Raw genomic sequence first — 14,250 nt, 5'->3', positions numbered from 1 at the left:
AAACCTGTTAAGGTTATAGAGCTAATTGATGGTAGAACCATATCCCCAGCCTCCACAGATTTTTGTTTGTTCGTTTGTTTGGTTGTTTCCATTACAGAGAGGGTTTGTTAAATAGTTGAGTAGCCCAGTTAGATGGGCGACCAAAACACATGCTATCACTTTCTACTACAGTTGTTTCGGGAAAGAAGTGACTCAAAGTCAGTCTTTCTGTATAGCCTCCTGCTGGCTCTTCAGCACATCAAAGCAACCCATGGTGACGAGGCCTGCTTGCCAGCTGCTTCATCTGCCATGTCCAGGCCTTGGGCTGTTGCTTTCCCTGTGGTCACCTTGGCTCCATGTGTTGCCATGACATTGCCCCGCCAGGCCCTAGGGTTGACAGTATACATCAGTGGCATTTACCCAGCCTCACCATTTGGCAGTGCTGGCAATGGTCTCTTCTGGGCTGAGTCATCACTTCGTGTTCCAGCTCCTCCACTTAGCATCTCCGCAAAGACCTGACACTCCCTACATGCTTACAGCTGCCCTAGGGATCCTGAGCCCTTGCATCCGTTCCTGTCATGAAGTCAACACACTGTGAAGCACAGGAAGTATCCTATGCCTCAAAAATAGGAAACCGAAAACTTTAAAAGTTAAGTCAATATGTATCAAGGGTTGATTAAATGTAAAAAGAGACCAAACCTTGGGAAGGAGCCCCTCAGCCTCCGAGTTCTCGTCTCTAAGGGGACAGCTGTTGCTGGAGAGATGTCTAAGTCGGTAAGGTGCTTGTGCAACATGCACAGGACTTGATTTCAGGTCCCTGTAATTCACTTAACAACACAGAATGACCATGGACGCCTATGACAGCTGCCCTGAGGGTCAGAGACAGGTACGCGCTGGTGCTTTACTGGCCAGCCAGTCTAGCTGAAGTGGCAAGGCTCAACAAGGGACCTTGTCTCAAAATATAAGATGGAAAAGGCCCACATGTGCAAGTGCACTTGCACATACATGCACACACATATATAACGGATGTGTAAGATGGGAACAATAAGATCAGGACAGAGTTACTGTAAAGATTAGTATGTAATAATATCAGCATAGAATCTCCTTCAAGATCAGAGGTCTGTATAAAAAATATGCAGCTTCGTGCCTGCAATGCAGTAGGCTTTCTATAAGTGGCAGTAAAGATATCTTTTTTTTTTTTAATTAAAATTTGGAGCAGCAGTACTCAAGGGCAATAAAAACATATCCACATAAAAAGCTTGCACATAGATGTTCATGGCAGCATTATCTATAACTACTGGAAAACAAAAATATTCAAATGCCCGTAAACTAGGGAAGGGACGAAGAGAATATGATCTGCCCATGCAGTGGGATTTTATTCGGCTTTAAAAGTAAATGAGGTTCTGGTACATGCTACAACATAGAGAAGCCTTGGAAACATGCAAAGTAAAAGAAATCACACACCAAGGACCGTTGTTGTACAATCCAGTTTGCACAAAGTCCCCTGAACTGACAAATCCACGGAGAGAGAATCAGTTGTGGTTATGAGGGACTGAGGAGGGAAGGGGGTGCTCCCAGACACGGGGTTTCTTTCTGAGGTGAAGAAGAGTTTGGAATCGACAATGGTGATGGTTTGCGCAACTCTATTAATGTGCTTAAAATCGCCAAATCATGTACTTCAAAGGGTGAATGTTAGGTACCCGAGTTATACCCAAATAGAACTGCTATTTAAAAACTGTGTAGCAGTGATGTCTTAGTTGCTAATCAATGGGCAAAGGTGTGTTGTTGGAGGCATACACTTAACTTCATGGAGTTTGCTCCATTTTTTTTTGTTTTGTTTTTGAGAATTTTACACACATATACAATGTGTGTGTGTGTGTGTGTTTTTTTTTTTTAATTAAATCCACACTAACACCCTCTCTCCATCATCGATTCTTCCATTAACTCTGTTCCGCTCAATGCCCTAGCTAGTGATGGTCAGTTTTGACTCAGCTTGACAGGAAAGCTTCCCACTGAGAAATTGGCTAGCTTAGATTGGCATGTAAGCATGTCTCGTGCGTGCGTGCGTGCGTGCGTGCGTGCGTGCGTGCGTGCGTGCGTGCTGGGGTGTTGATTGTTAATTGTTGTAGGTGGACCCAGACTCTGGGCATAACACATTCCCTGAGTGAGTAGTCCTGGAAGAAGGCCAGCAAAGCATAGCTGGGAGGGTGAGCCGGGACAGTGAGCCTGGACGGTGGGAGAGCAAGGTGGGAGGGTGAGCCGGGACAGTGAGCCGGGAGGGCGGGAGATCGAGGCGGGAGGGTGAGGCGGCAAGCAGTGTTCTTGCGTGGTTTCTGCTTTGCCTGCTGCTTCTGCCCAGACTTCCCTGGGTGATAGACAGACTCTGACTTGGATTCGTAAGCCAACAAACTTATTTCATCGGAGTGTTTCATGACAGCAACAGAGGAAAACAAGAGCTCTCCACCTGTGTGTGACTTTGCACTTTCATTGAAAATGCTTCCTGTGTTGATGCAAATGGAGAAGTGACTTTTTTTTTTCTATCCTCCTAGACATATTTGAAATACTTAATTACTAAACTATGTGCTGTGCCCTGAGCAGTAGATGGATGGGCCTTGGCTACCAAGAGCTGAAATAATGTTGTCTTTGTATTGGGTTCATGGTTTCCTGAGAGGCCCTGCCAGGCTGGAATATTTTCATGGCATTTCAGCTTGAGAGGTCTCACAGGCAAAAAAAAAAAAAAAAAAAAAAAAAAAAAAAAAAAAAAAAGGACCTTTATCTCTAAAACCTGCATAGCTGGCTTCTTTGGAACAATTGGAAAAGTCTAGTGTTTCTGAACAAAGTCTCTCATGGCAACAATCAGATGTCGCCTGCAGGTGCCTCTCCCTAACAGTCCTCCTATTCACTCCTATTTGCGCCCAGCTTTTGAAGGCCTTGCGTGGGATCCATCCCCTTGGGATTTTTTCATTCACTCGCTTATCAAATCCACCCTTGGTAGTTACTTTATACTACAAGCTCTGAAAGGGACTGGGAGAGTCCTTCTCCTCAGGGACAGGTCTGATAACAAGGAAATCAAACCAGTGGATCATAATATATGAACAAATTCAGTGGTGGAGGTTTAATGGCAGATACAGGCGGGGATGTCCAACATGGGAGGAGGTGGGATCAGACTCCCGGAAACAACGTCGCACAACTTCTTTAATGCCAATGCTTCAAAGGGGAAAACATGAAAACATGTCACCATTAGCACTTGTACACGAGAAAGGACTTAGTGATACCCAAAAAAAAAAAAAATCCAGAACAGAGAGGGGGAAAAGTGGAAAATGGAGTGAGTGAAAATAGGTGGAAAGAAGAGTACACAAGGCACAAAGGAGAGGAGACAGGAGAGGGGGAACTTAAACAAATGCGGAACAGACTGGTCCTGTCTCAGACAAACACACTTGATGTTTTTGTAGAATTCTAGAGTTTTGACTCAAAGGGAAATTGTGACGAATTAACCCAAGGAAAGCTTGTAGGGAACAGATGAGTCCGCCAAGTTTTCTTGTTTCCTCTTGGGAAGTTTCCATGCTCTCATCCTGAAGGGATCATACTGACGGGGGTGTCCTTTACGAGGTACAGAGCACCTTCCAGTCTGACAGGTGTCTCACGTGCATCTACCTGCTGTCCGGACAGTGTGATGGGGAAGCCTGAGAGAAAAGCCTGAAGTAGAGGAAATCAAGGCGGCACATGATTTGGTTTGCCTTAGGGCCAGAGCAATGTGTGGCATCACGGTTAGGTTCTTAGCACACAGCGAAGTGTCACTCACAGAAGCATCCAGAAACTCCATCTTGGCACTTCATCCGCCTCACCGTGGCTTACTGTAATAATTCTGGGCTTACAAATTGCCAAGTACGTGGTCAGCGGAAGGTTTAATCTCGAGGAGCAAGATTCACAATATTTAGGGCTGATTAACAGGTTGCATTTTCCCCTTTCGTTGAAAACAGATTGTTTTTCATACACTATATTTGGGTTATGTTTTCCCTTCCCCCTACTCAGCCTAGTTCCTCCCCATCTCCCCTCTCACCCAGATCCACCCCCATCTCTATCTTTCATTAGGAGACACCACAGGTATCTAAACAATTATAAAATATAATATCATCAATATAATATAAAATAGGCAAAAAAGAAGAGGAAAACAGACAGAAGGAAAAGAGCCCAAGAAAAAGCACAAAAAGCAGACATAAATGCAGACTCACTCCTTCCCCCATTTGCCCACACAGGAATCCCATTAAAAAAAAAAAACACTAAATTAAAAGCCACCATGTACATACAAAGGACCTGTAGGGTGAAGAAGAAAGAAAAAATATCCCTGAGAAGATATTATCAGACAAAGAATCTCCACAGATGCCATCGAGTCCCTCTTGTCTTGGTCATCCAGCGCTGGCCATGGGACCTACCCTTTAGAGTGGTTTGTTTCCCCAGTGAGACTCTCTTGGAGAAAGCTAAATTTTCATGGAAAGGGGTTAGCAATTGGCCATGGCTCCCGGGTTAGGGGGTGAGGGCATGTGTCCACTTCTCCTTTCAGCTCTAGGGCTCCATCTGGTGCGGATGGAGCAGGCCCTGTGCTGTCGCCTCAGTCTGGGAGTTCACAAGGGCGTTGATCTATTGTTTTGAAGGCCTTGTCTCCTGGTGCCCTCCACCCCCTCTGGCTCTTAACATTATTTCTATAATCTCTATCTAGTTTCCACCCCCTCAGGATGGGTTCTAGATATTTGAAGCTGCACTGGGTAACCAGGAAGCAAGAAACAACGGGCATATTTTGCCCAATGGCTAAGAACGCCCCTCCTTTTGGTAGGTCTGTCTGCTGCTGGGGAGTTCTTCCTAGGATCAGGATAAAGACAGGAGTACTTTATGAATGGCCTCTATTGAATAACATTTCATTAGTTATTTCCAAAAGAGAGGTTTTATTTTTAGATGGATTTTTTTTTTAAATCTCCACCAATGAGTCTTCAGTACCGAGTGAAAACAGCTGCTTACGGGCACTCCAGTGTTTAAAATCTCAAGTTGCAATATTCACTTTTTTGCCACCACCACCAGTCTCCTGAGCCTCTGAACAACGTTTTTTGTTTTTTTGTTTTTTGTTTTTTTTCCAGATTCTTAGGCAACAAAGAACAACTGCTATTTAGAGATGGCTTTTTTTTTTTCTGATGTCAGCCACAGTCCTGTTACTGTGTATCGCCAGAGGCCTAGACTTTTTGAGGTACTGGAGAAGCCAAGAACACTCCCCGAGGCCCAGTGCATATGAGAGTGATTGAAAGTGCTGTACCGTCAGTAGCGGAGAAGTCCAGTCTGGCCTCAGTATGGTTCCCGTGGCCCCCTGCTCACCGACATGAGTATAGGCCCGACAGCCTCGGAACGATTTGTGGTTAAAGTAAATGAGGCAGTTCTAATTATTTTCAGCTGCCTAGCATTTAGGAGCTACGATTTAGGAATAAAACTGACTTTCTGGAGCAAGAAGAGATATCAGGCTTAGTTTTGCTATTTTTAGATATCACCAGGTAAATCTGGGGTCTGCCCCACCCCTGGCATCACCAAGTCCCAGGTTCCGGCCAGCCCACAGACAGGTTTCTGCAGCGCCCTCCAGTGGCCGTGTGCCTCTCAGACCCAGCACTTCCTCGCCTAAGACAATCCTACATGTGCTATTGGTCACAACTCCGCTGTGCTGGCTTCTGACCTTTTTTGATGCTTCAACATTTACTTTCTGTCAAAGAAAGAGACGAGAAAGACAGGGGAACACGAATGAGATGCATAGAAAGCATCAGATGTCGCCTGGGTGTCCCTCGGAGCCAGCGGGTGCTGCACCTGTTTCCCTCAGCCCTGCTGTCTCTGTATGGAAGCAAGTTGTCCTATCTCCTTTTTGTCTTCTACGGTGATACTATGCACTTTCCTTTTTTAATTCCTCGGGTCTCCAGGGTGTCATTCCTTTGTATTAGATGGCTGTGTCTATAATAATATTTTTATTCTTTTTTCCTTTCGTTCAGTGTATGGGTTTTAGTTGTTTTCTCTGTGGTTTCCCTGGGCATTACAATGAACAAATCAGGTTATAATTATCTACTTCAGATTGGTAGCTCTGTAATTTAATAGTACATGAAAATGTTGGTCCCCCTATAGAGCTATCTCTCCTTTCTATGGTGCTTTTTAAATCACAAAGCATATTTTTATACATGGTGCTCAGTCACTTATAATTATTACTTTATAAAATTATATCTTAAATGCTATAGGCAAAAGCAATTTATCAAATTAAGCTGTTTTGACACTGGAAAAAAATAAGCAAAGAGGCACTAACGGATAGAAAGGGCCTAGCCATGAGCTCTGAAGCCATTACACCACTGCTCCCTAAAAATGAAAAAGGAGCGCCTCTCAGTGCTGCGGGGCCTCAGTGCTCCTTAGAGGCCGAGACAAGGGTGTCCCCACTTGGCTATCCTGGCTGTGTCTTTGTCAACTTGACACACGCTGGAGTTATCTGGGATGAATTATCAACTGAGAAAATGCCTCCACGAATTTTCCTATTTATGTGGGAGGGCCCAGCCTGTAGGGGGCGCTGTCACTCCTGAGCAGGTGGCCCTGGGGTATGTAAGAAAGCAGCTGAGCAAGCCGTGGGGAGCAAATCAGTGACCGTGTTCCTCCGTGGCCTCTGCATCCGTTGCTGCCTCCAGGTTCCCTGGCTTGAGTTCCTGACCTGACTTCCCTCAGTGATGAAGCGCCTCCTGAGCGGTACAAGCTGAAATAAACCCTTTCCTCAAGTTCCTTTTCGCCATGGTGCTTACTATAGCAAAGATCAAGGTCTGAGCTTCCTTCCACCTTACCCTAAGTCAGAGAAATTGGCGGGGGGTGGGGGGGTGGGAGGTGGGGGAGGGGCGGGGAGACAAAGAGAAATTATCAAGAACCTGCTTTTCCAAAAGCATATGTCTTAAGTTACAGTAGCAAAACATCTCCGTTTACATTGTTTGTAAGCAAGAGACTTAGTTTTGGAGCGCCACCTCCGCCTCCTAGATGGTAGTTTGTTGCTGCACACTCACAGCAAGAGGAGCCCTTGGACCCCACCCTTCTTCTAAGGCCCTCCCCTCCTCCTAAAGGCCCCGCCTCTCATGCGTTCGAATTGACCCTAAATTCCATCGGATTGTAGGGGAATGTTCAGGCCACAGCACTATGTTTGTGGTTTTGTGCACGGTGTCTAGATTAGTGGCCACAGATGATTTGTGGAACACCTGTCCAGGTGCCCAGCTACCTGTTGCACTATGGTGGGTTCGTGTGGTTTGCTTGGTGTGTTTTAATTTCCTTGGTGCTGGGGATTGCATCCAAAGCCTCACGTGTGCTATGGAAGTGTCTAACCATTGAGGCACGTCCCAACCCACATCGTTGGTTTTCTTCGTGGTCTCTGAGGGATGCCCCATTACTCCTCGTGGGTGCCTTTCCTGGTCTGGCTGAGGAAAGGATAAGAGACTCCAGACAAGTCTCACGTGGAGACTTAGCTTCTCCTAAGGGGATTCACACATCTGCTGTGCTTGGTTCAATAACTTGATGAAAGACACCTCTGTTGGAACTCTTTGTGTTCAGTTCCTTGGGAATCTTGTAGTGGAACAAGCCCCTTACTGGTTCGTTATTCCGCAGGACAATGAAACTAGAGCCATTAATTCAAGCTTCTTATTTCCTCTAGGAAACCTTCATCTGGGCCTTTGGTACCTCTTTCCTGCCTCAGTCTTTCTCAATAGCCCTGAGCCCACACACTCCATTATTGTGAATACACAGAAACACTTAATGGTAAAGGAACTGAAATACTGCAGTTAGACCCGTCTGCCTGGGTTTCTGTGTATTTGGCTTTTACCAAGGGACTGGGGTGGGTGGGGTGGGTGGTCTTAGTGGGAGATGAAAGGCTTCCTCCACGGGATGGGATGGTCCAGCACTGTTCTTCTTCCTCTGGGACCTGCTGTTGCAGAGATGGGCCCTGCACATCAAAGGTCAGTGGGAAAACTTCGTCCTCAGCTACAGCCAGGAAGTTGTTCCTTCCTGCGGAAGCCTGAGAAAAAAAGAGAACCCTTCCCACTGAGAGAAGGACCCGTGGGGACGCTTTAACTCTGTGCTTCTATCTTTAATTACACGTGGGTGTCTCTGCAGAGCCCACACAACTACTTTCCCCGAGCAGCCGTGGATATGTAGGCAGATTTGGGGATTGGTTCATCTGTAGGCAGGAAAGACTTATTTCCTCTAATAACACGTTTTAAAAGGGGACTAGGAAACACTTCCCAATGCAAGGAGGGCAGAGAGAATATAAGTCCCATGTGACAAAGAAACACCTGCCAAGAAAAATGAGTAAGTTATTCCACATTATTTAAAATATATACATATGTCAGAATCTAGTAACATTTGGCTAGTATTGTGGAGGAGCAGTTTTCTTCTACCTTCGTTTTACTTAAAGCGTTGTGAGACAATGGTGTGCTGTAAATCTAATTCTGGTCCAGGATTGACTCTACACACGCCTCATTTCATGAGACAGTGGCCTGATGCTCCTGGTACTCTTTGTGACTATCTGCCCCAACACACACACACACACACACACACACACACACACACACACACACACACACACACACTGCTTCACTTCACACAGCACCTCTCCCTCTCTGGGGAGCCCAGGAGCACTGTGGGTGGCCATCCCTCATGAAGAAAGGCGCTACTTCTAATCCTCTTTAAAGAAGACACTTGAAAGAACTCCACAGATGGCCACTGATGCTCTTACCTTTTGAATGGTGTTTTTGATAAGGCTGCTTTTCATTCAAATATATATTTTTATGAACTTCATCTTTTTTTAAAAAATGCAAATAGGAAGAATCACACACCAAGACTAACCAGACCCAAAGTCTTCATATCCCAATGAACTTTAAAACAATGTTTATTTATTTATTATTATGTATACAGGGCTCTGCCTGCACGTACACCTGCAGTCCAGAAGTCAGATCACATTATAGATGGTTGTAAGCCACCATATGGGGTTGCTGGGAATTGAACTCAGGACCTCTGAAAGAGCAGACAGTGCTCTTAACTGCTGAACCATCTCACCAGCCCTCTCAATGAATTTTAATCGGTCCGAATAACCATTCTGAAGCTGCGGAGCGCCACACTGGGTGTCACACTTGTACCATCAAATATGTTTTTACGCACTTATTCACCACTAACACCGAAATTCCCTGACAGGATTTGTATCAGAAAATCACCTAGCTTTATAACATACGTCTGTGCCGCTCATTCTGATGGTACCCCGGACGTTTGTTTATCAGTGGTTCTGAACCTGTGGGTCATGACCCCTTTGGGGAGGTCACATGTCAGATGTTTACATTACAATTCATAGCAGTAGAAAAATGAAAGTTATGAAGTAACGATGAAGATATTTGGATGGCTGGGGGCCACCACAACATGAGGAACCATATTAAAGGCTCGCAGCAGTAGGAAGGTTGAGAATTGCTGGTTTAAGTCCATAACTTCACCTTTTTCAAGTTGATTTGGCTTATTGACGTGAGGAATTGTCCTTGTAACCTTGTCCTTGAATTACATTAACTTGCCTTTGTGGTTTCTGAAGTTCACCCCCAACTGAAGAAATACCCTGGAGTTGTAACACCTTTTCCAGGTTCAGTGACAGGGTTTTACTGAGAAAGAACTTAGAGAAATATTCTAAAACTTACATTGGGAAACATGGCTAGACTTTGCAGGCTTAATGGAATTTTCATACCAAGCTAGTTCATCTTATTATTTTTAGTGTATTTACCTTGTTTTGCACAAAGAATAAAATTTTAATATTCCTTTTTTTTTCTATTATAAAACTCTAAGAAACTTCTGGAAAACCTTGTTAATACAGGACCACCATTTCATTTACCTTGTATAAAATAAATTGATAATGCTAATCTTAAATGGTTTTTTCAGACATCTATTTTTAAAGGTTTTTTAAATATTGAATGCATGCCTTCATCCTCCATTTTTCCATTCCTATCTATGACTTAAAGTCACACAGCCTCTCGTTACTTAATATTTTACAGAAATGTAGTCCCTACTGGGTATGTTTTATCTAGCAACCTCTTTTTTTGTTTGTTTGTTTGATTGATTGATTGTTTTGTTTTGTTTTTCAAGACAGAGTTTCTCTCTGTAGTGTTGGCTGTCCTGGACTCAATTTGTAGACCAGGCTGGCCTCGAACTCACAGAGATCTGCCTGCCTCTGCCTCCCTGAGTGCTGGGATTACAGGCGTGTGCCACTACACCCGGCTATTGGCAACTTCTTTTGTTCTTGAAGGTTGCTGGGCATTCTGTTTCTTAAAGATCTTTTTCTATTACTTTCAGAACAAAATCCCCAGTGAAAATAGCAAGAAACCTATTATGAATCAGGCTTAGCAAAAACGTATCTGGTGCCACACAGGGCAGAAGCACCCAGTGTTCAGGTCTTTTCCTGGACTCCTACCAGGCTGTGCTCCCCAGGGGCCAGCGCCGGTCGCATCGGTGCTGCTCCCTCTACGGGGATGCAGCTGACCTGCCTTTTAAGGACGTCAGGCGTGTCTGTCTGTCCGTGACCCTCCTTTCAGTCTTCCTTCCCTCTCTCCCTCCAATTCCTTCTTTCTTTCTTTCCTCTTCTGCTTTTATTTAATGATGAACTTGTACAGATAAGGTGCAAATCTCATCTAAAGCATGGAACTGAGTTTTGTTTTGTAGTATAACTTGAAAACCGTTTTCATTTTAGAAGCTACTTAAGCTCCCTTTTTAAAAAAAAGATTCATGTATATGTGTATGTGTGTGCCTGTCTGTCTATCTACCTGAGTGTATGACCACATGTATGTCTATGCATGGAGGCCAGAAGAAGACATCGGATCCTCTGGAGCTGGAGTTACAGGTGCTTGTGAGATGCTTGGCTTGTTATGTATGTGCTGGGATCCACACTCTGGTCCTCATGACTGCACAGCAAGAGCTGTTAATAGCTGAGCCATCTCTCTAGGCCTGTAAGCCCCCCTTTAAGTGTATATGTTAGTTCAAGTTTCCAGGTAGAATAAGCATACATTTGCATATAGAAATATTATATATGCATATATATAACATATATGTATATAACATATGTATAACACATGTACATATATAACATGTGTATACATATATAACATATGTATATATGCTTTTCGAGAACAGGGTTTCTCTGTGTAGCCTTGGCTGTCCTATACTTACTTTGTAGACCAGGCTGACCTCGAACTCACAGAGGCTTGCCTCTGCCTCCCAAGTGCTGGGATTACAAGTGTGAGCCACTGCACCCGGCTTGCATATACTATTTGAAGAATTTTTCAGATACTCTACTTTGCATACGTGATGGGAAGAAAATAATCCCAAATAGGCAAAGCTATCTTAGATTTTGAGTTTTACATTTGAAAATATCATTGTGATTTGCCATTCATATAAGTGCCTAAAGCAGTCCTGACTAAATATTTTGTTGTGGTTTGAAAGAAAAACGATGTATGAAATTACCAAATAGAAAGAAAACACTGAAGTTTTGTAATTATTAGTAAAGTTAGGGAGTAGAGATCTCGGATGGCAAGCTCACTCTACATTAATTCATTTTGTACTGACTCTGGTTTAGCCATTTCATGTGCTTATTGATAGAACTGCCTGCAGGTTTGTTGGCTGAGCCATACTTTGTGTTCTAATGACAAGAAAATGATAAGAAGCCTTACTTCTCACTTCAGATGTCCTGCCTAGTGTGGTCCACGAGATCCATGAGAGAATCATTTTATATATTGTTCTCCCCACTTCACCCACCCCAAACTGGTCATCCTCCTTTTAGTTAATCTAGGGTCTTTGGGATTCTCCCCCTCCTCCTCCTCTTCCTCCTCCCCCTCCTCCTCCTCCTCCCCCTCCTCCTCCTCCTCCCCCTCCTCCCCCTCCCCCTCCCCCCCTGCTCCTCCTCCTTTTGGATGATGTGACCGAATCATACTGTGTTTTTTTCCCACACAGGGCAGCCACTGATCACAATGTGGATAATACAACCGAAATACTCAGGGAGTGGCTGAAAAATGTACAGAGACTGTATCACTATGTGGAGTGGAGGCCAATGGATGAGCCAGTGTGAGTAAACAGCGAGCACTGAGCACACTGTCTTCCTCGCTTCCTGGTTTTCCAGCCATCTGGGCTTCTGGTCTTGAGGTGCACACGGACTTTCATTGCTGTCCTTTCTGCCTCTGAGTTGCAAATGCGGCCTTTTTTTCCATTAACAGATCTTCACAACTCCCTGCTCCTCTCTGCTCCTTGGCTGCCAGCCAACCTATTTTCAACAGCTTATAAATAATAATGTTGATGGTATATATTTTAAATATTGATTTTACTTATTGCTTTTCTAGTATGAACTGTTTTATTTTCAAAGACTCATGGTGAAGGTTTGTATATCTTCCCTACTTACCTTACTTTTATAAGTTACATCTTGAAGACTATTGCATAGCAATCTTTAGTCACTTTGAGCTGCATAGTGTCTGTCTTATATATCGTGACTATTTAGTCAATACTCTAATGAAGACTATATGGGCTATTTCAGTCATAATATAGAAATGTCTTAGTCACTCCCATCTCCAAGTCATCCCAAATACTTATATTAATTTTCTTGAAAAAGAACACTAATAGGAAAAAATGTAATAGTATATACAGAGACTATTACGTATGTGGTCATTTTTTAGCCTGGTTTATGGGCTGGAGACGAGATAATCCAACGATGTCTGTCTGTCTGTCAGCATGCTGGACAGCCAGAGAAGCCAGGAGCTCCTCAATCCATGAAGGTGGAAGCCTTAGCACAAGAGAAAGGAGCTTCTGGTGGGAGAGTGATTTGCTTGCAGCCCCACTGGGAGGTTGAAGGAGCCAAAGGCTGAATTCCGTGGGGATAGGAGTGCAGTGCTTGCTCCGGCAGTGGAGCCTGCATACCCCAGCTGGCCTGCTTCTTTCCCCACCTACCAGGGCCCCCATCTATTACAGTGCTGCCCACATTTGGTGTGGGTCTTCCCTGTCAGTTGTAGTTCCACATGCCAATCATCTCTGGAAATGCTCACACAGACAGACCTGCAATTTATTAGCCCCCTCGGTGTCTCTCAATCTAACCATGCAGGTCCTCAAGATCAACAACCGCGATGCCATATCTCCAGAGGAACCTCCCTAAGATACATTAATTTATCACAAAGACTCAAACTGATCTAAAGTACATACGGAACAAAGTTCTAACCCCTGAGACATAAATCAAAGATTCCCATATTCCCTACTCTTCCCCAAAGAAAATATGCTTTATCTAGAATGTCAACTTTATTTCCAATCCCCAGCTGCTCCTGAGGCAGGTCCTGGAGTGTTTTTCTTTCTTTATAACTAGCTACCATCCTAAATCACAGACACTAGAGAAAGCAGCCATTTTATTCATGTGTAAAGATTTTTTTTACTTAGATTGCTTATTTTCTATGCTGTCCTTTTGACATAATGTCTTGAGCTCGTCTTAATTAATTTATTTAAGCTTTCTGAAGCTGACCATGAGCTTTTGGCAGGGGCACAATATATAAATGCTGTCTATTTTCCCTCATCATGTATTTTGTTCATAAGGCCACTATGATTCCAACTTTAGGATTTATAGAAATTGAATGAATAAATAGCCTGAGTTTCTGCACAGGAAAAGCCATTTGTTAAGAGCCAAATGTGTAGAATAAAATAACAAATGTCATTGCAGAACAAATATATTCTCCTAGACTCTATTATATACATATATAAACACACCTAATGGTTGAATATATATGTGTACATATAATATCTAAAATCCAAGTCTATGGTCTAAATATTAAGCGAATTTATCAATTAAGTTCGAACACTATATAAGACTTAAGCAGCCCTTTGGTATTTCTTATGATGGAATTTAGCCTAATCTTTAAAAAGTTACACAGGAAGACTTTGTGTCCTACTTTGCTTCCCAGATACATTCTTTGTAGCCAGGTTTTTTACTTCATATATTATATGCCAAGGTCAGTGTGAAAAATATTTCATAAGGCATTATTTTTGGCAAATAAATCCAGAAAAACAGGAATTCCACTAATTTCCACTGAAAGAGTAATTGAGGAAGACATTGCAGAGAATTCCTGGCTTGTATGCGGCTTAATAACTATATGACTTTACTTGTATAGTTACAGTCTCAGTGTTTTGGGACTTTTTATTCGTTGAGGCAAACATGCTGCCCCCGCACTTCCAAGAACACAA

General features: G+C 43.5%; 1 protein-coding gene across 1 annotated transcript in view; it reads left to right on the top strand.

The window, feature by feature from the left end:
• COLGALT2 (collagen beta(1-O)galactosyltransferase 2) overlaps positions 1 to 14,250 on the top strand; it is a 99,978-nt gene that overhangs the window by 49,985 nt on the left and 35,743 nt on the right. Inside the window, exon 2 of the mRNA XM_084761364.1 lies at positions 11,992 to 12,102. Within this exon, the coding sequence (XP_084617490.1) occupies positions 11,992 to 12,102 (111 nt within the window). The remainder of the gene's footprint in view (positions 1 to 11,991; positions 12,103 to 14,250) is intronic.

This window comes from Acomys minous (genome assembly GCF_964271855.1).
Source record: "Acomys minous genome assembly, chromosome: 1".
NCBI lineage: Eukaryota > Metazoa > Chordata > Mammalia > Rodentia > Muridae > Acomys > Acomys minous.
Note: the sequence above shows the minus strand (reverse complement) of the source record. Positions and strands in the feature narration are given on the sequence as shown.